General features: G+C 36.0%; 2 protein-coding genes across 4 annotated transcripts; both read right to left on the bottom strand.

Moving 5' to 3' along the window:
- Positions 1–3,862: 3,862 nt before the first annotated feature.
- Positions 3,863–11,786, bottom strand: LOC132271566 (rab GTPase-activating protein 22-like). The gene is made up of 5 exons (XM_059772994.1): positions 11,174–11,786; positions 9,723–9,858; positions 9,524–9,573; positions 6,134–6,187; positions 3,863–5,840 (listed from the first exon to the last, which is right to left on the bottom strand). Exons 1-5 carry the CDS (start codon positions 11,323–11,325, stop codon positions 4,574–4,576), a joined length of 1,659 nt encoding a protein of 552 aa, XP_059628977.1. The 5' UTR covers positions 11,326–11,786; the 3' UTR covers positions 3,863–4,573.
- Positions 11,787–14,097: 2,311 nt separating this feature from the next.
- Positions 14,098–20,088, bottom strand: LOC132271565 (pyridoxal reductase, chloroplastic). 3 transcript variants are annotated; one of them, XM_059772991.1, is made up of 9 exons: positions 19,869–20,086; positions 19,538–19,766; positions 18,675–18,768; positions 18,200–18,323; positions 17,716–17,817; positions 17,238–17,389; positions 17,027–17,120; positions 14,737–14,918; positions 14,098–14,600 (listed from the first exon to the last, which is right to left on the bottom strand). In XM_059772991.1, exons 1-9 carry the CDS (start codon positions 20,004–20,006, stop codon positions 14,597–14,599), a joined length of 1,119 nt encoding a protein of 372 aa, XP_059628974.1. In that variant the 5' UTR covers positions 20,007–20,086; the 3' UTR covers positions 14,098–14,596. The 3 variants fall into 3 exon arrangements, with proteins under 3 accessions (XP_059628974.1, XP_059628975.1, XP_059628976.1); XM_059772992.1 differs by lacking the exon at positions 14,098–14,600 and having other exon boundaries at positions 14,733–14,918; positions 19,869–20,087; XM_059772993.1 differs by lacking the exons at positions 14,098–14,600; positions 14,737–14,918 and adding an exon at positions 15,174–15,289 and having other exon boundaries at positions 19,869–20,088.
- Between the last annotated feature and the right edge of the window lie 557 nt (positions 20,089–20,645).

Raw genomic sequence — 20,645 nt, 5'->3', positions numbered from 1 at the left:
TTTACATCTTATAATTGGTATCATGGAGAAGGGTTTGATCCTCTCCAAGCAGTCCAACAAATGAGTCAATTCCCTACTGAAAACACTGACAAGATTTTTGCAAGTCAGTTAACCGTCCAAGCCCGTCTTATCTATCATGTTATCATCCATACCATTCTTCCAAAATCCGGTGGACGTTCGGATGTGTCGTATATGGAAGCCTTTCTCATATGGCGTGTCCAAAACGGAAAACAGTTTGATCTCTCCTTCATCATTTTTCACCATATGCAAGATTGCATTAAAAAGGAGAAAACACACCTCTTCTATGCCATGCCTCTTACCCTCATCTTCAGAGCCTATAAGGTGTGAATAGAAGGAGAGGACAAAAAGGAACTTACAAATCTCTACAGATTTGACAGAGACTTGATGGGTCTAAAAAAATCCGAAGCCAACATTTGGTATGATCCTAAGTTTGGAGTTCCTCAAAATGAAGGCCAAAATATGGTCATGGATGAGCAACAAGTAAGAGATGTTGAAGAGGGTGGTGATGGAGATAGAGAAGAGGAAGTTGAGGTTGAAGAAGAAGAGGAAAAAAAGGAAGCTGAAGAGCAACAAGAAGCCACTGCTGTCCCTCCCCCAGAAGAGCAATCCCTTCATGCGCTGCTCTTAGAAAACATTGCTCTTTTTAAGGAGCACATTGCTCTTGGCAAAGAAAACAGGGAACACATTCTTGAGATGCGTGAATGCCTTGAAGAAGTTGCTAATGAAGTCGATTTTGTGAAACGCGACCTTGCAGACCTTCGAGTCACGGGACTTCCTCATTTCTGATGCTCTCACACCCCTCCCCTTCTTTTTTGATGCATGACAAAGGGGGATAATGATGTTAATATAGGCTGTTGTGATTAAAAATGTAGTTGAAATGCTGAGAATAGGATAATGATGTAGAGGTGATCATTAACTGTACTGAAATCAAGTAAATGTGATCTTTGACTTGACTGTACTCTGAATTCCTAAATCAAATGAAAATACATGTTTTTGGTATCTATGAATTGCATGTTCTTGATTCTCTTATATGTGATTTCATATGTATTGCTAATAATGTTTAAATGAATGCACAAGGAAATGGGGAGTTTTGTAAATCTTTTATATGTATAATCTTGCTTTCAAAATTATGCACATTGATAAGGGAAAAAATTCCCATATTCTTATTCTTATTTGACGAACACATCAATGAATTGTCATCATAAAAAAGGGGGAGATTGTTGACCTTGAATCTAAGGCTTTTGATGATCATAATTCATTAATGATATTCTATGTACACTAATGTTTACTTGAGTGAAATTACAGATCAAAGTTTTCATCAAGTCAAGACACTACAATAGAAAAGTAAAACTGAAGAAGCAACACCAAGGCATGAGAAAAGGACTAAGGAATCAAAAGTCAAAGACAAGTCTTCAACATCTCATCAAAATGGGGTTAGTTAGGATGGTGAGCTCTTTAGGAAACCTTGTTAAAGTATATATGAACATCTTGAAGCTCAATCTCTCAAAATCATGCATAGAAAATCATTCATCAAAGTGAGGATCATTGGACCAAACTCAACTCATCAAAATATGTTCCTAAGTTATATGTTCCATTTCGGTCGACTGAAATGGAAGGATACCTTAAACCGGTCGACCGATTCTATCTAAGAGGCTGGATCAAAATTTCTAAGAAATATCGGTCTACCGAAACTCAAGGGCAATCTAGTTCGGTCTACTGAACCTAGCAAACTTAAAATACACACTTGAGTTTCAGACGACCGAAACTAAAGAAGTAAATGAGTCAACAGAGCTGATTTTCACAGAAGGTTTTAGAGCTTTTGAGGAAGGAGTTTCGGTCAACCGAAACAGATGGAAGTTTTCATCGGTCTACCGAAACATAGCTAGTAATCAACCTCGAACCAAATCGGTCGACCGAACCTCAAGAGAGTTTATTTCGGACGACCAAACCTGCGAAAATTCAAATTTCAAACAGCCATTATTCCTCGAAGTGTGTGTCCAACAGCTAGAATTCATATTAGATAGTTCTGAAAGTCTATATAATGACTGGTAGCCTTCATAAAAGGTTGTTGCATTTATTGAGAAAGATCTTCTTGCAATCAAAAAGCCTTTCATCATTATATACACACTTGTCATCATCAAAAGAGTATTGAGCTTCAATTTATTCATACATACTCTAGAGTGAGCTGAATCTTGTACTTTAGATCTAAGAGAGATCACTTTGTACTTCATCAATCTTGTTCAAATATTGTAAGAGCTGGTGTGGCCCAAGAAAGACTAAGAGAAGATGTTTCTCTTAGCACTTAGAAGCAAGGAAGAGCTTTTTGTAAAATGTTTGCTCTCTACCCATAAGGAGAAGTCATAGTGAATTGGGAAGTCTCAAGAGGGGTCTTGAGCCGAGGAGTAGGAGTTTCCGAACCTCGATAAAATCACTGAGTATATGTTTGCAATCTTTATCTCTATCTCTTACATTTATTGTTATATATTTTGTTTGATAAATATTATCCTTTGAAGTTCAAAATTCAGATTATTTTCTTCAATATTTATCAAGGAAGTTTAGCTTTGTTTTAGTTGATTAATTAAAACCCAAATTTGACCTTAGTTTGCTTAGACTCTATTCACCCCCCCTCTAGAGTCTATATTTGGGCAACAGATGAGATGGGACTTTAGGTAAATTAGTCTTTAGATGAGTTTTTTACTTCTTTTTTTTTGTGGCTGTATGAGTGACCACGTGGCTGAGACTCTGATTGGTCTATGAGTGACTGAGTTTAGTCACTGAATTTACTTTAGTATTTATCATATATATATATATATATATATATATATATATATATATGGTTCCGGTTCCCACGGGCTGGAATCGGAACCGGAACCGGAACCGTATGCTCACGGTTCCTAAATTTGGGATCGGAACTGGAACCGTGAGAACCGGAAAAAACGGTTCCGGTTCCACGGTTCTGGTTCTTTTGTGCACCCCTGTGTGTACGTATTGTTTTAATAAATGGTAATAGGAATGGTCTTGGAAAAGACATTATTATTAGATCATTATTAGATACTTCTCATTTATAGACTATGTTGAATAGGTTACTAGTGTTGTGGTACATGGAAGGGATTGTATCATTTAGTGATATATAACCGCCATGACTCGCATTGGTAATTTATTTACCATGGTATTTATGATAACCAACTTAAGGACTCAATCTAATTTATGGTGCACACTAATGACTATTTTACTAAACCACTACAGAAGTTATCATATGAGCCAAGTGGGAGAATGTAAAATTATTTATTAATTGTGTGGCCCACATGTTTTGGACATGTGATATATTTGATTAATTAGTGGTTAAGTAAATAAGTAGATTAATATTATATTATTTGGTCAACTTATAAATTACCTTTATAGTAATTAATTATTGGAGAAGTATTTTCCTATTTATTTCTTACTTTGATGGAAAGTGAAACTTTGATAGAAAGTGGAATTAAGGTTACTAAAAGAAAAACTGGTCCTCTCTTGCCTTTAATATAAAGTGCATATCTCCCATCAATTATGGTACGCTAATGAAAACATGTATAATGTTTATGTGTGCAAAAGGCCAAGAGAGAGAAATCGGTTTCCACGCTTTGACTATTGCAATTTATCACGTTGTTCGTTCCATAAAAAGAATCTCTTGAACTTGATCTCTATGATATTTACAATCACAGATCAAAGTATTAATTTATATCTAAGTATATTTATTTATACATTATAGGCATGTGAAAATAATGAAGTTCTAAAATTTGAAATTCATATTTATTTGTGATGAATAGTTTGCACGAATAAATTATAGTTTACACTACATATATAGAAGAGGCTCAAATTGACATTGTATATTGAATGTATATTAAATGTAACATATTGCTGCATAAAGGCATAATGGGTGCTTTAGCTTTACACAGATTATTCTGAAAATTCCAAGAAGTTTTAATCTGTAACTTACTACAACAACAAAAGGATTTCACTCCCAACTTGGAGGTCCTTGAACATTTAAGAGAGAGCATAGATAAACCTTTCAACATGGAGTAGAGGCACCATAAGAATACCTGCTAAAACCCGACAGACATATGTTCTTTTGCTTGTGCTAATTTCTTCCCGGATCAAGTATGAATATTTCTATTTTTTTAGACATCCAGAAAGAAGAGCGACAAAAGTAAATCGCAGAATCTATCACCAAACTCTATACCTTTTTGATCCAGCATGGTACACACCTTCAGCAGGAAAGAAGATCTTCCTCACTCATCATGACAGCGCGTTCAAGGAAATCATATCTTGTATAGGAAAAAGGACGTCCAACACAGTACAGGTGATTCTAACCAATTCATCTTTTGACATTGAGAATGCCACTCAATCAAGACATGAAAGTGAGAAGCAGCTAAATACAGCATCAACAATACCTGGAATAGCTCGCGTAATGCTCATTTCAAGCAACGCATAAAGAGACTTCAAAGGCCGTGCCCCCCCTAATAAATAATCTGGGAAAAAAATAAAAAAAAATTCGGAGAGCATAAATCAGTGACTATATATTCCAGTGGCAGCCAACAGAAGTGGGTGCCTTAATCTTGTCATGGAGGGTCACCACCAAGTCATGTGCATCATCTAGAAGCTTCCACACATCAATATGTCCAGCCATGCTGTTGCACTCTCTTAGTATCTCATCCATGCTACTATATTTTTCAATGATTTTTTTCCTCCTTTGCAATACTGAAGCTGCAACAGCATAAAGTAGAAGATCATCTGTTGGCGGGGCTCGCTGCCTTATCCTGCTCCATGCAGACTTTCCGATCCCAGCTCTAATTGCTGCCTGATCTGCCCACATTACCTCCCAGAGGCAAATTGTCTGCTCAAAAGTTAATTCCCTTCTGAAGAGTACCACAACCATCCTGTAAACAAAAAAGCAATCCTCTGCCTGGAGCTTCTCTAAGTGTCTATAAAGATGAGAATCCTTGCATTTGATAATTTTAGAAACAATATTCAGTTGCCTCCTGATTCCTACCTCGTCCAGCCTGAAATTATGTCGACCCTTCCTCATAAAAGCAACAAAACACCAGAAAGCCTCATCGTCCTCCGTTATCACAGTAATTATTGGAGACAATAAATCACTCATACCCTGGCAGTAACCAATTTCGGGGTCGTAAAGGGCATAGGCTTCAAGAATGGCAACTAGTCGAGCAGCATGAAAGATCCTGCAGGGTTCCAGGTGATTATAATCCTTTAACCCAACAGCCTCAGCAGTATGGCGTGCCCTCATATCTGATACTGCAGCCTGATTTGGGGAGTATGCTATCCATTCTCCATTGGCACGAACTGCGTCAAGACGGATGATCCGCTGCCATGTGGCAAAATCTTCAGTATTACAGGGTTTTGACTGAACTTCTATCCGGGAGGGAGAAAAATCCTCCTTGGTAGGCACGTCGGGATCATTTTCCTCCCTGTTTTCAGCGGAGGGAAAAGGAGACACTTCGGGATCTTCAGATGAGTCTGTGTCTGATGACTCAGTGTCAAGAGCAGAGGTATTTGTATCAGTGATTCGTCTTGATCCAGCATCTTCTTCTGATAATGAGCTGTCGAGATGATCTGTGTACTCAACATATGGGCTACTTTCATCACCAGAAAGGGATTCCCTGGCGCTAACCACATCTAAAGATTCAGGAGTATCCATGCCCTGACCAAGAATTCCACTGTCCCCATTCCTGAAGGTTCCACCAGTTTCCTTTAACTTAAAGCTCTTATCTTTGTTTTTCAGAAGTCGCTGGCACTGTCTCCTGAGTTTCTCATATTCCTTTCTGCATCAATAGATTGAACAAGAAAACAAAGCACAGAAACATAATGGTTAAAATTAATGGGTTACAGAGTGAGTGCAACTGAAAATCAATAATCCATTGTAAAAATATTACATACATACATACATACATATACATACATACATACATACATACATATACATACATACATACATACATATACATATATATATATATATATATAAATTAGAGAGAGAGAGAGAGAGAGAGAGAGAGAGAGAGAGTAGAGTTGAGAAACGGAATCAGATAATTCGAGATCAATTTTGCAAGCTTACCTCTTTTGAATTCTCAAAATATCTCTTTCTTCTTTGGAACTGTTCAAGTCATAGCTGTTGAGTAAAAATGGGCAACTCAGTCACAGATGAGTTTTAGCACACCCGCCTAATTTTATAGAGAGGCAACACAAATATACAATGCAGTGTCACAGCATATCAAACCCCACAAGCAAACTCAAACTAGGAAAGGAAAGTGAACAATCACTTTTTATTTATTTCTACGCACCAACTTATCACACACACACAGGACATATATATATAGAGAGAGAGAGAGAGTAAAAAATTGGGTCTGGAGAGGTGTATAAAAGGTTAATGTAAGCTTCAACTATCCATTGCATAATTTCATCCTCTGAAAATAAAAACCATTTGCAGACAAACTCATAATAGCAATGACAACAGTGTGAAGGCTAATGTCATAGAAGTAAATCATTTGCAGACAAGCTCATAAGAGCAATGACAACAGTGTGGCGGCTTATGTCAAAGAAGTAATAAAACTATTTACTTTCCTAAAAATAGTTTCATCTCTAAAATAGGAAGACATATCAAATGACAAAATTGATTGGAAGTGCTGTTGCTACATTCAGTTGAATAAACACAACAACTGTGAGAGTTTTCTGTACGTTTCACCCAAAAAGAAAGAAAAGGGTAATTTACATGGACCTCCCCTATGGTTTGCCATAATTACAGGAACCTCCCCTCTGGTTTGGGAATTTCCACGGACCTCCCCTAAAAATGAAACTATCCTACACGGACCTCCCTTCCGTTACGGTCAACCTCAGTCAACGACGATTTCTGCTGATGTCATCCACTTATTTAAGTTAAATACCTATAATACCCTATGAGACCACTTTCTCTCTCTTCGGTTAAAATTTTATTTCCTTCACTGCACTCTCTCTCTCTCTTGGTGCATCAATCTGAATAGTCTATTTTCAGATTTGTTTTTTGTTCCAGTATCATATACATCAATTGGATTTGGTAGTCTGGTGTTTCTAGTTACATTTGTTATGTGCTTGATATTTGAAAGTAAGCACTAGTACATTAGTGCTTGATATTTGAAAGTAAGCACTAGTACATTAGTGCTTGATATCTGAAAGTAAACACTGGTAAATTAGTAATAGATTTGAAATTCTCTCTCTCTATTTTGTGTTGTTTACTTCCTGATTTGGTGAACGAGACGACCGTCACATAGTTGAGACTATTACAATTTGGGTGGAGTGAATTGAAGCCAATTGTGGATTTGAGGGAACTGGTGTTGGATTCGGACATTAAACCTATTTTGATGGTGTAACTTTATAGTTTCCTCTGCTGTTCTTTTTGGGTTTCAATTTCTTGTTGCCGCCGGAGTTGGGGAGTTTGTGTCATCAAAATCTGACACGTAACAATGGCTCATTCTGGTTATATGAAAAATAAAAAAGACATAAAAAAAGAGAGACAGATACCATATATTGTTTCTCTCTCCTCTCTGCCTCCTACCAATTCGCCTGCTCTATTGCCATCACCGATGTATCTGTTCATCGCCGGATTAGTCACTATGGCAGCCGAACACTCTGCTCGCCGCCCTCCTCCTTCCTCTCTCTACCCCTCTCTCTCTATACTACTATATACACACAACAATCCACCATGATACTTCTCCTCTCTCTCTCTCTCTCTCTCATGGATGCTCTCTACAGACCACCAAATACAACTGATTTTCTTTTTGCTTTAAGCTACAGTTCTGAACTGATCTTAACCTTAAACAGTCGTGTTAGGCTTTGCCCCTTATCCTATTGGCCCAGCGGCAGTTCAATTTGGGCTAGATGAATTGTTTGCATTATGTGACAATAGCAGAAGCACAGTTGCGAGTGCGGTGGCGGATCGAGATCCCAGCTGAAGAAGAACTCTCAGATCGCCTCTCTCTCTCTCTCTCTCTCTCTCTCTCTCTCTCTCTATATATATATATATATATATAGGGTACTTCAGCCATTTACCATAAAAATTAAGGGCATTTCAGTAAATTAGCCAGGTCTGTTGGTGTATTTAACGGTCCGTCACACATAAGGGAGGTCCGCGTAGGACAGTTTCATTGTTAGGGGAGGTTTGAGTAAATTCTCAAATCACAGGGGAGGTCTGTGTAATTATGGCAAACCATAGGGGAGATTTGTGTAAATTACCTGAAAGAAAAAGATATAGGGGCAATTTCCAAAAGCAGAAGGTGCAGGACAAGTCCTGGTTGGGACATAGGTTCATGTGCATTACCCCCAAAGAAGAATATTGTAAATAACACAATCCCTGCATGCTCCCCACGATGTTCCTATCCAGAGAGGATAAAACAACAGAGGATACGTGATTTTTATTTTCCTGTTTTTTCGGGGGGATCATGAGAAATTGGTTATGTCGTTAACAGACAAATTAAAGGAGTTATGATGCCTTCTATTATTTTTTATTTTCTGAAATTCAAGTTAAAGGGAATGAATTTTGTGTGCACATATCTATGAAAGAGAGAGATAGCATATAATTTATTAAATTAACATGCAAGTCCAAGTAACTCAATTGGCATTTAAAGATTACGGTTATTCCTACAAGTCCTTATTCGAACAGACTTGAGTTTAATTTCTGCATGGTTTAACCCTTTCTGACCATATTGTGCAAAATTTTATCTACCAGCAATATTTTGTCTAATCATGTAAGTTCTACTTCAAGTTTATTCAGAATAAAATACATTTATCCATGCAAACAACTTTGTGTGCTTAGCAATTTATACAAGTATAAGAGTCATACGACAATAACTTGGAAGTGCAGTGCTAAAAAGTGTCAATAGTTTTGCCAATTGGATTCATTTCCAAACACACAGTACAATTTGTTCATTTCTGGAAATTTTCATGGCTGCAACAAAACAATATAATAATAAATAGAAATTCTAAAATTTCCATTAAAAATTATGCCCCATAACATATCTTCATTTCAAAAAGTATTTAACCAAAAAATAAATAAATAAATAAAAATAAAAACAGCAGCACCACCACAAATGAGGCCCATGTGAAATTGCTAATGGCATATATATATATATGTGTGTGTGTGTGTGCTGGTTACTAATACACCTCCATCATGTAAGTAAATAAAGGTGACCCTGAAGACTGAAAAAACTAATATAATCGCCATTTTCATATGAGATGCTAGTACATGAATATATATCGAATCCCTTGCAACAAGCAGGACGTAAAACTGTGGCAATTGAAAACAAATTCATGGTTGAGTGCAAGTATCATGACTGGGGGAGAAAATTCTTCCTAGCTCTCTCAAAGATGACCACCCTAATTTAAATAAGAAGTTGCAAATCTTGAAATTCAAATTACAAGGTAAATCTCAGAGATACAAGATGTAATCAAAGATATGAAAGGTGAACATGCTTACACTCCAAGGAGGAATGGCCAAACCTCCGCCCTGCTACTTGGATCAACACCCTACAACAATAACAACAGTAATTCAGGAATTAAACAATCCAATAATTCTGTCAAGTATAAGCATAGAAAAGTAAACATGGAAATATCTAAAATGCAGCTTTAGGATTTCAAGGTGGGGTAGCATATGAACTGCATGAAATGTAACTCACTCCACTGCGAACTTTTTTCAAAAATTTGGATCCGCCATCGCGGAGCTTTCCATCTGATGTAAACAAACTTCTCCACTGTTGAGGTGAAAGAACATTTTTTCTTTTCCTACGAGACCATGGTGATTTGAGGTTACCCCTACAATGAAATGACACACAATTAATTATCATTACAATTAAGAAGACAATGCTGAAATAATACCATGCAGATTTGAGATGACCCCTAGAGTGAAATGTTCAATTAGTTATGGAACAAATAAGATGAACAACTTTGTCAGTTTGTTTCCAACTCTAAAAGAAATGGTCCAACAACACATATTGCTCACACTTGCATGACTAATGAAATCTATTTGTTTTAATCAACTTCATTCTGTGAGGATGCAAATAAATAAGAATAGCTGCAAACTATCCTGCTGGAACCCATTTCCCCAATTGAAATACTAGTGTGGAGAGTATCAGAGTTACTCCAGCAAAGGCTTTTTCAATATGAAATATACACATCGAAATAGTCAACAGAATAATGTAAAACTGGTCATGTAACTCTCAAAAAAGCAAGAAGTCAGAACACATCATAAGTTAGAATATCAACAGTAGTGTGCAAGCTACTAAAACTCGTGCATTGCCATAAACAAAATTAGTTAAAAATAGGATAGCAAAAGCAGACTATTTGGTAGTCCCTCATAAAGGCTTCAAATCTAGTTCCATGAGACTAACATCAGGTCCAGGCAGGAAATACCCACATCGAACAATGACAATTTCCGCACACTACATTGGTTAATGGATTAAGGGGCCTCGATTCTTACTCTCCTCTGTCTGGTTCTTGTAAAGAATGAGGGGAATCTAAAAATGTTGACAAAAACTTAGAAGAAAGAAAACCCACTTCTGAGCATTTCATATTTCCCCATACTTTGGAATTTTTCTTATTTAAAAAAAATAAATAAATAAATAAATAAAGATTTAGTAGTAGCACAAACAAAAATTAACCACATATTCAAAGGGAAGTAATCCACAGCTTGAGATTTGCGTCTTAAAGCAACAAAAAACAAATAAATAAACCAAGCTACTTTCTCCCTAAAAAAACAACCCACTTATCATTCTAAAATATAAAGAATATATCTTTAAAAAGATAAACCACTTAAATCATTCTAAAATATATACATACAATAAAACAGAGATTGAAACGAATATGGATATGTCAAATCACTCAGTTCATCGACTGTCTCAAACCTAACGAAAAATAACAAATCAAATTCACCAAAATTGGATTTCATAGATCACAACTACAGGATTATTGTACTAACAAGAGATAAATGAATACAAAAGACACTTATTTAAGTACACCCAGATCAATATATCTGTTGAAATCAGTGAAAAAGATTAAAACTAGAGCTGAATCAAAGAAATGAAAATGAATAAATAAAAATAAATCCAAAGTAATAGAGAGAGAAACTCACCTATCAGAAGAAGAACAGTAAGCTGGGGAAGAGGACGCAACTACAAAGAAAACCGATCTCAAATGAATCCACGAGGATGACGGCGTAGACAGTGAAGAGGAATCCGTGGACGATGATGCAGACGAAGTATGACTTCGCCGGAGGGCTCTCATCTATATATATACACACACTGTTTCCCTTCAAAATTCACTGATTTCTAGGGTTTAATCCGTGTTTAGTTAAAAAAAAATTCTAGGTTTTCACCTATGGGTGTAGAACACGGCCGCCGGCCAAGGCGATACCGGCCAATGCCGTCACAGAAAATGCTACTCCGGCATCCGAAGTCGCCATCTCCGGCCAGAATCCGTCGCCGGAGAAGATGATGCCACCCGAGTCACTATTGTACTGGTTTTAACACCATCAACACCAGATTTGAAGAAGAGGAAGAACATGGATGAGAGAGAAAGTGTGTGTAAGAGAGGAGAGTTTCTTTCTAAAACAGTAACTGTAGCTCAACTGCCATTTTTAGCTTTCTTATCTCTTTAGAGAGAGTCTAGAGAGAGAAAGTGGAAGACTGAACCGAAGACCTGAGAAAGTGCTGGTCCTCACACGCATCTAGTCTAGCAAACTATTTAGGAATGGAATGAATAGTTTTCTTCTCAGGAAAGGATTTTGTCAAGTTTTGTTTTACTATCTACAAGGAACTAAACGACGTCGCATGAGGAAATTAAGGAAACAAAAGCTATTTTTCATTAGTAATTTTAAAATTTTATTTAGTTTTATCCCGCAAAAGAACAAAAGCTAACTTTTTGATAAATAAAATTAATTATAATTTATTTTGAAATAGTTATTTAGAAGAGTTTTCTACAAATTTAAGCTCTAGTCAATTGGGAAAAATATGAAATGATTCTTTTTTATTTTTAACATTGTTTTCAAAATTCTTTGATCTTCTGATTTTTTCCTATAACATTATATAAAAGAATTTTTAATTTTTAAAAAAATAGTGTTATAAGTTAAGTCACACAGTTTTTTTTTTTTAAAAATATGTTGCTCTCATACTCTCCGTACACCCGTTGCCGCTCTGACTTAAATTTTACCTTGATTTTATTTTGTGCCTTTCACGCTCTCATTCTCGCAACGCTCGACTTAAATTATAGACTTATTGTATGTAATTAGAAAATGCAATAATTTTTACCCTACTAAAAGCATACTTTTCATTTACCCCTAACATGTTAAATTAATATATCTCAAATTTAGGATTGACATTTCAATTGACTTTCAATTTATTCAAACTAGAAAATTAGCCCTAACATGTAAAATTAATGATCTCAAATTTATGATTGACATTTTAATTGACTTTCAATTTATTCAAACTAGAAAATTGGCTTTTCTAGTTTCATTATAGATTTAGAAAGTTCTTTTTCTCCTTTTGACAAGATCTGGTCAATAATTACTCATAGTTTTTTTTTCCCCCATTAAAGAATAATTCTCATAGTTGAAGTTGGATGGAAGTCGCATTCCAAAAGAAAAGAAAACAAACAAAAACCAACCTTGCTACTGCTATTTAATGTATTAACCTAACTTCAAGATACAATTTACTATAATGTATCAACCTAACTTCAAGATACATTTACTGCAGAAAATTGCTGGTTGGCACAATGGTCTCTTTTTTCTAAAGGGCAAATTGAAAATTTGACTCTTGTGTCACATGTGAATTTGAACTTTCAACTTTATATTAGAGTAAAAAATTAAATGCAAGTACCATGTTATTCGAATGATTAGGTTGTTTTTCCTATTCGAATCTTGCACCCTTACTCTTCCATCTAACCACTAACTCTTAACATTTTTTTTAGATGGAAGGGTTTTAATTTTTTTTTCCTTTTTTTAAAAAAGAATAAACATAATTCTTTAAATGATTTTCTCTATTGGTTTTGACAGTTATACACACCAATGATGTATAAAAATCACTACCCAACTTTTCTCTCGCCTCTCTCTACCCTAGCCGCCACTCCTTGTCTTCCTCCATCTGCTTCCTCCCCACTCCCTCCCATGGGAGTGGGGCGGTCCTGATACAGGCCCTCAATGATTAATAATATTGGCGTGCTGTACCTAACCTGTTCGGTGGGTGGATTCACGCCATTTTTTGTTGTTTTCCCTCACTGTCGTCAAGATTTCACTGTGAGTAGCGTCTCTCACGTTTCATTAAGTTTTTGTTGATCTCCTGATCTGCGCCGTTTCTAAGGGTAGATGGTTGTTGGGTCGCCGGAGTTAGGTTTGTTTGTCTGCTCCTTTCTGAAGTTTTTTGGTGTTTTGCGCTGAGAGTGGATTGATGCATCTGCATCTTTTGCTGACGTTCACCGTCTTTGCATGCATTAGTGTGTTTGGTTCTCTCACAGGTGGTATATATATATATATATATATATATATATTTTTTTTTTTTCCTTCTGTTGTTGTGGTGGTTTTTCATCTATAGCTAGCACCTTTTCTTTGGCTTGTCAAGATTGCTGATCTTGACTATAAGAGGTGTTAGTTTGTTTGAAATGGTGTTTTATGTGTTTTGCTTTTCTATATTTGCCCAATGCTCTTCTTGTAGATGTTGTATGGTGTATGGCATGTTTTTTTGTTAGGAAAAAAATAAATAAAAAGAATGTATAAAAATCCTTGGAAGTGGCATGCCTTAATAGTGGCTCTTCCATTATGCCTCCACCCAACCACATGTTCTTTTCATTCACAAAAAGGGCCACCGAAAAGTTTTTGCAACACATGATTATGCCAACAACAATAATGATAACATCCAATCCAGTGTATCACTCCATGTACATCGACACAGGTACACCCCTTTTCCCTGTGGGTCCCAACACTTTCATATAACATTCATTGTGCGCTCTGATGTATATTTTTTTTTTTAGTTTTTGAAAAATTATTACATAGGCGACAGAAACACATGATCCAAACCAATTCAAGTAAAAATTTGAATAAAACTGATACATTAATTTATGCTGCAGGTCCTTGTAACATAAGGTCTGCGACCATATAATGATTTCTCTGTGTGTTTTGGAGGTTGTGAGACATTAGATACACAAACATGCACAGCCAAATCTTTTGGTGACCTACCGCAGCCTACACAATCACCAAATGAGGTTCAGAGTATAATCTGAGGCCAAATGTGAACTCATCTTGTGACAGCTAGTATCGACAAACTGTAGTTTCCACTAAACATTTCACTTCTCTGTTATTCTTCTTTATTCAACAAGACAACGAAATGAATTTGGTAACAACCTTTCACCAATTTCAATATTTCACTTACATATCTATCTTAGAATTAACTTCTGCAACACTGTTCTCCCATTTTTACATTGTCAAGACCATCTCCACCTGGTTGCATTTTGTGATTCCATGTCACTTCCGCACGAACGCATTCTACCATAACTTGTTTCTCAAATTTCATCTGTAAGTTCGGGAAGAAAAAGGGAAAATAAAAACAATTTCTAAGCCTTAGCAATGTCTCAGAATTCTATTATTATTATTATTATTATTATTATTTCCCCAAAAGAGAGATCTATCCAGTGGAATGAGATATTTACCTCGTTTGGAAAATGTTTTGGATCATTTTGCGGGGAGACTCATGTGCTGCAGATTCTAACTGAAGAACCTCGTCTGAGCTGAGTCGCCAACCAAGAGCGCCCAAATTTTCTTTTGCTTGTTTTATGGTCTTAATTCCAGGTATGGGGATAGTACCCTTGCAGATGCACCAGTTGATAGCAACCTGCCAGCGGGATCTCTTATATTAGATGAAGGATGAAGGACAAATTTACTTCATCACAAGGGATCAGCATTATGAAAATGAAATAAATAGATGGGTAAAATGCACAAGCATTCATTCAATTTCATGGCGATAATGTTCACGAGACGAATGTAGTATCCTGGAAGACCAGCCTTTTTTCTTCCTTCTATAACAGGAAGAGATACCAACTAGTCTCTGTTCTAATGGAAACATTGTAAGCTTATTATTTGTGGTTGTAGATGAGGGTTACAAAGAGCATTATTCGCTTAAATTCCTTTATCTTTTGCTTGTTTTATGGTCTTAATTCCAGGTATGGGGATAGTACCCTTGCAGATACACCAGTTGATAGCAACCTGACAGCGGGATCTCTTATATTAGATGAAGGATGAAGGACAAATTTACTTCATCACAAGGGATCAGCATTATGAAATATGAAATAAATAGATGGGTAAAAATGCACAAGCATTCATTCAATTTCATGGCGATAATGTTCACGAGATGAATGTTGTATCCGGGAAGACCAGCCTTTTTTTCTTCATTCTATAACAGGAAGAGATACCAACTAGTCTCTGTTCTAATGGAAACATTGTAAGCATATTATTTGTGGTTGTAGATGAGGGTTACAAAGAGCATTATTCACTTAAATTCCTTTTATCTATCTACCCCACAAGGATCAATCAGCCAAATTTCGACATCCAATTTTATTCACCTGATTTGATAATATAATGCTTCATTTGGATGAGTGAATTTGAAAAATGAAGAGATCCGGGGATTCAAATTTAAAAATATATAAAAAGGATTGGTTATTGGAGTTGGAGAGGCCGATAGGGAGACGCAAGGGGGAGGAAAGATTAGAGGCACAATATATCTTTTATTAGGGTTCTTGGATAACTAGAATATTTCTTGACATGGATTAGATATAGTTTTCAAACAACTCCTTTCACCTTCTTATTTAAAATTAGATATACGCTCCATGCATCGTATTGAAACCCGAATCTAGGCTATACTTCTTAAATAATTAAATCAAATTCAACTCAATTTCAATCCCTCATTCCAGATAAAAGTTGGTAAAATATGTTTGCATGATCTCAACAATCATGCACACTGGCCTGCGGTAGTCTGCTGGGACATGGGGTTATCACCTCATTCATGTCGCTGAACCTCTTCTTTTTCTTTACCACTACCCACTGTTAGTCCATCAATTCAGTCATTAATAGCAGACCTATTAGTTCAAAGTATTTGACAGGTAGTTTGTCTTTAAGAATAGAAATACATTTCAATTATTTCACAGAAAGGCCTTTCCTGACATGGTTCCACTGTAAAGTAATGAAAACTTCTGCACTGCCTATTTACCAGCCAAATTCTCAAACAACAGGTATCTCAAGACACGCTAAATGGCGCATCCAAGAAGGTGGACAACATGTTCCCAAGACTCAAGAAAATGAAAAGGACCATTCCAATCTGACAAACCAAGAGAGGAGATTTATGGCTCAAGCAAAAAACTGAAGTAACAAACTACAATAATGCAATGGCTCTAAACTAAAGGAGAGGGAAACACTACAAGGACAAGGACACAGATGTTGGAAATTTTTTTAAAGTCACATGCTTGGAGACATGGAATTTAATAAATTGAAAGTGCATAACGATGACCTCAAGTGGGTGTGAATAAAATAATAATACTAATAACTAACTAAAGAAATGAAGAAAAAAAGTAGTTGTCATTTGACTTGTCTCTACGGAGTCCCTTACCCATCAAATTTACCGGCCGTGGAACCTTAGCCTACTTTTTTCTTTTTCTGTTTTTCTTTAGCCTTTTTGTAGACAGATGTTCTTACTGATAACTGATTGATTCCACTCAAATCTGGGATCCAGTTTGAGGTGCTCAATTCAAGAAAAAGGAAGCCTTGAAGTTGTGAAATTGCTTGTGAAAAGTAGACCAGTACTTCAGATACAAAACACTAAAGAAATATCACATAAAATATAGCAGTCTCGAAAAATCATCATGCTCATTAAATTTATTAAACTGGTAAAACAATATTTTAATTACAGTCGACATAAAGCAACTGCTAAAGGAAGCCACAAAGAAATACCTGTGGTACAGTTTTCCGTCTTTTCTGTGCAATTTCTCTTAGTGAAATCAACAGGGGCTCCAGCCCTGGAATAATTTGTCCGAAAAGTAGGCCCCTGAAAAAGGACAACATATTATACTATGACCTAAACATCAGAGGCTTGAATTCACAAATTTGATTATTCATCCATATCTAATATTTAATGTGAAAAGAGAGCTAGAAAATTAAGTACCGGGGCCCTTGTGGAAGATTAGAGGTTGTATATTTCCCGGTAAGCATTCCAAGCCCTAAAGGACTATAAGAAATCAAGCGGATGCCGAGTGAATCGCATATATTCTTGATCTCCATCTGATCTTCTCCCATACTTAGCAAAGAAAATTGAACCTGAAATTGGTTTCAGAAAAAGAAAGAAAAGAAACAGATCAATGACCCAAGGTTACCCATCACAGTAGAACAATTTGCTCGGGTCTTCTCACATCAGCACATCAATCCGACATATACAACACAGATCCAAACTTTTTGGTCTGGCTTACTACATATGGCTCATTCACCAAGATGGTTTGGGTTTGTTTTCACCAATTCTAGTATATAGCTATAAGAATGTCGCCTAAATTCCATTACATATAAGATAAGCCTGATGGTAATAATCATGTTTCATGTAATATAAAATCCATAAAGTTACTAATGTTAATGAAATGGTAACATATTACCTGAGCTGAGCACAAGGGGACTCCCCGAGCTTTAAGGTAATCATGTATCTTCACAAGCTGCCTCGGACCATAATTGCTTACTCCAACGGCTTGAACTAAACCCTGCACGGTTCTACCTCATGAGCATAACAATTTGAACACCGATCTTGCAACTTTAAGGAGGTGGGATGTGGACATGATGAGGAAGTTATACAAGCAATTCCGTTTTCCTTATGTGAGATTGGAAACATTACTGGAAAAAATAAATAAATATTCATCACCAGGAGTGATATGAAAAACTCAAGGATCAAATCTCTTGAAAAAATCTTAAGAGCAACCGCACTCATTCTAAAAGTGACCATCACTATGAGTACATGTTGATGAAATCACTCCCTTCCCATGTGGCAAGATTAAGTGCAATGCTACTGAAAATTTCACCCAGTAAACAATAAAAAGTGCTCAACCAGTTTGATAAATTAGTTTTATCATTTTGAATCATGGTAACCTTCTCATACATTGCCACTAAACCATCCCAAAGTGCTGACTCCTGCAAAGGAGCATAGTTGGCAGTTGACCAGTGCAATTGCCCTATTCCAATTTGGTCAATTTGCATTCTATCCAGAGAAGACCTGAAACACATTCAGCAACAACTTTTATTAAATGAAGTCAAAGCAGTTGAATTCTCTCTCTTTCTCTATGTGCATTTTGTGTGTTTCTTTTCTGTAAGTTTCATGTATTTGTCGATTAACATGTTACAATAGGGGTGGACGAATTCAATATTTTAGTCTGCTTGTGTATACTCACAACCTCAATTGATTCAAATACATAGATCGACATTTTATTAGTCCTATCTTTGAGCTAAGAAAATTTGAATTTTATTGTGTAATATTCTGATAATAGAAAAAATTATTTAAAACTCAATCCAATAATCAGTTCAGCTTAATTGCATCTAAACGGAAAAGAAAACAAAGGAACCATACTTGCAAGCATTCACAAACTGTCCAGGTGTCAGGCGCCATGGATATGCAGCAAACTTTGTAGCAATCACAATATTATCCCGCACCCGTTTTTGTCCTGATAAAAGTCAGCTAAGCACTTAAAAATCAAAGATAAATCTGACATCAAAAAAGATATTCTAACCCCACCTATGCACAAAAAGAGGAACCCTAAAATACAGAAATGGGTTTTGGGGAGGGGTCAATTACCAGTTTCCCTGGCATCATCAGTGTCCATAACACACAATGATTTCTCCTAGGGCATGAAATCCAATTGAGTTAAGGCCTGTGATGAGATAGGTGTGAGATCATTCAGATATTGGACAGTAGGACAAATTCATTCAAATTGGTATTATTTTAAATGTTTAACAGACTGCAACTAACCATGAACATTTCCATCAGGGCCCTGGTAATTGGAGTCAGTCTTTTTGTCATTAAATTCCTCGTCCTTGCCTTTATCCCATGTGAATGGGGTCGGACACATGAATTCTCTCTTTCTCCATTTTTTTTTGTATTATACCCAATATCCCTCTAATATATAAAATTTTAAAATCATTTTTAATTAATACATCTCGTTTTAGTCAGCCTTTTTGTCAATTACCTTCTAGGCAAACAACTCTTCCTCTTCTAACTAGTGCATTCTGGTATCTACATCGAATGTGTCAATAAAACTAATCAATTTAATTGTTTGACAAACCACTCTAATCACTAACCATGAAAAAGGGAGGTTCAAAACTCAAATGGGTATGACATTATTAAACAATACCCAGAAGCAGAAATCAGAAAAGCACTTCTTTCAATCAATTTATGAACAAATTGGGCAGAGCCGAGCAAGAACTAAAACTGACCTGGATATTCACGGATGAACTTGCCAAGAAGCTTCTCACTTTGGCCATTTAATTTTCCAGTCCCATAAGAATCGGCCGTATCAAAGAGGTTGATACCATTCTCAACCACTAGATTGAATGTCTGTTGAAGCTCACTGTCCATTGATTCTTGATATCCCCACAGAAGCTGGTTGCCCCATGCCCAAGTACCAAAACCCATCGGAGATACAGTCAGTGGACCCATCTTTACCTACGAATACCATTGAAACATGCTCTCAAGAATCATATATATATCTGTACATATACATATTCATACATACATATATATGTGTGCTGTGTGTGTGAAGAATACCTTTTGCCATGGCCAGAAAGCAGGGGTTAAACGAGGGAGTTTGAGAGGTTCGAAGGGTGAAGGTAAAAGGGTGTTTTTTGAAGAGCACAAACAACTAAAATGCGCTGTGGGTGTGGGTGCTGCAATTGTGAAAGCCATTGTTGCCTCCTCTCTTGTAGTCAGAGAGTGAGATAATAGCAAATACTTTCCATGTTTTTGTGGTGAGGATTTGTTTCAGATTTATAAGCGGGCATTAGATTCTATATTTATCTCTGGCAAAGTTTCGGAAACACCCCTAAAATTTGAATTTTGGGCATATGACCCTTACAAGGTCGGTTTTGAATACATAAGTATTTGGTTATAAAATTTTAAAAATATTATTTTCTTTTTCAATATTGCCCCGAAGAAGAAAAAATAGAGGGTTGCTTTATTCATTTCCCATTTAATTATTTTTTTTTTACTTTTTTTTATTTAGTTAGAAAAGAACACTTTATCCTTTTCAGCATTCAGATCCTTATTTGATCAAAAATTAAATGTTATAAATATTTTAGAACGTATAAGAGGTTATATAGTAGGAGCGTTTTTCTCTAGTGACCCTTTATCTTTTTATTTTAATAAAGTTTGATAAAACTTATTTATGAATTTATATATATATATTTTTTTAAAAAAAGAAGTTTGATAGTATAATTTTTTCTTTTTCTTTCTTTTAAAAGAAAAATTCAAGTAAATGCACACACTTGCAATATTAGACATGGCAAGGCTCGAATGCTTAACTTCCTTGATCATTTAATTTAGATT

Source organism: Cornus florida, unplaced genomic scaffold (assembly GCF_030987335.1).
Source record: "Cornus florida cultivar Cherokee Brave unplaced genomic scaffold, ASM3098733v1 CherokeeBrave_3.0.0_Hap2_Chr08, whole genome shotgun sequence".
In the NCBI taxonomy this organism is placed as follows: Eukaryota; Viridiplantae; Streptophyta; class Magnoliopsida; order Cornales; family Cornaceae; genus Cornus; species Cornus florida.
Note: the sequence above shows the minus strand (reverse complement) of the source record. Positions and strands in the feature narration are given on the sequence as shown.

Excerpts from the sequence above, each read along its gene's own strand:
- LOC132271566 (XM_059772994.1), bottom strand. The coding sequence starts at position 11,325 with ATGAGAGCCCTCCGGCGAAGTCATACTTCGTCTGCATCATCGTCCACG. Across the intron at positions 9,574-9,722 it reads TGAAAAAAGTTCGCAGTGGA|GGTGTTGATCCAAGTAGCAG; the intron begins GTGAGTTACATT and ends TTATTGTTGTAG. Across the intron at positions 5,841-6,133 it reads ATTTTGAGAATTCAAAAGAG|AAAGGAATATGAGAAACTCA; the intron begins GTAAGCTTGCAA and ends CTATTGATGCAG.
- LOC132271565 (XM_059772992.1), bottom strand. The coding sequence starts at position 20,006 with ATGGCTTTCACAATTGCAGCACCCACACCCACAGCGCATTTTAGTTGT. Across the intron at positions 19,767-19,868 it reads CTTTCTGGCCATGGCAAAAG|GTAAAGATGGGTCCACTGAC; the intron begins GTATTCTTCACA and ends TGGTATTCGTAG. Across the intron at positions 18,769-19,537 it reads GTTCATCCGTGAATATCCAG|GACAAAAACGGGTGCGGGAT; the intron begins GTCAGTTTTAGT and ends GACTTTTATCAG.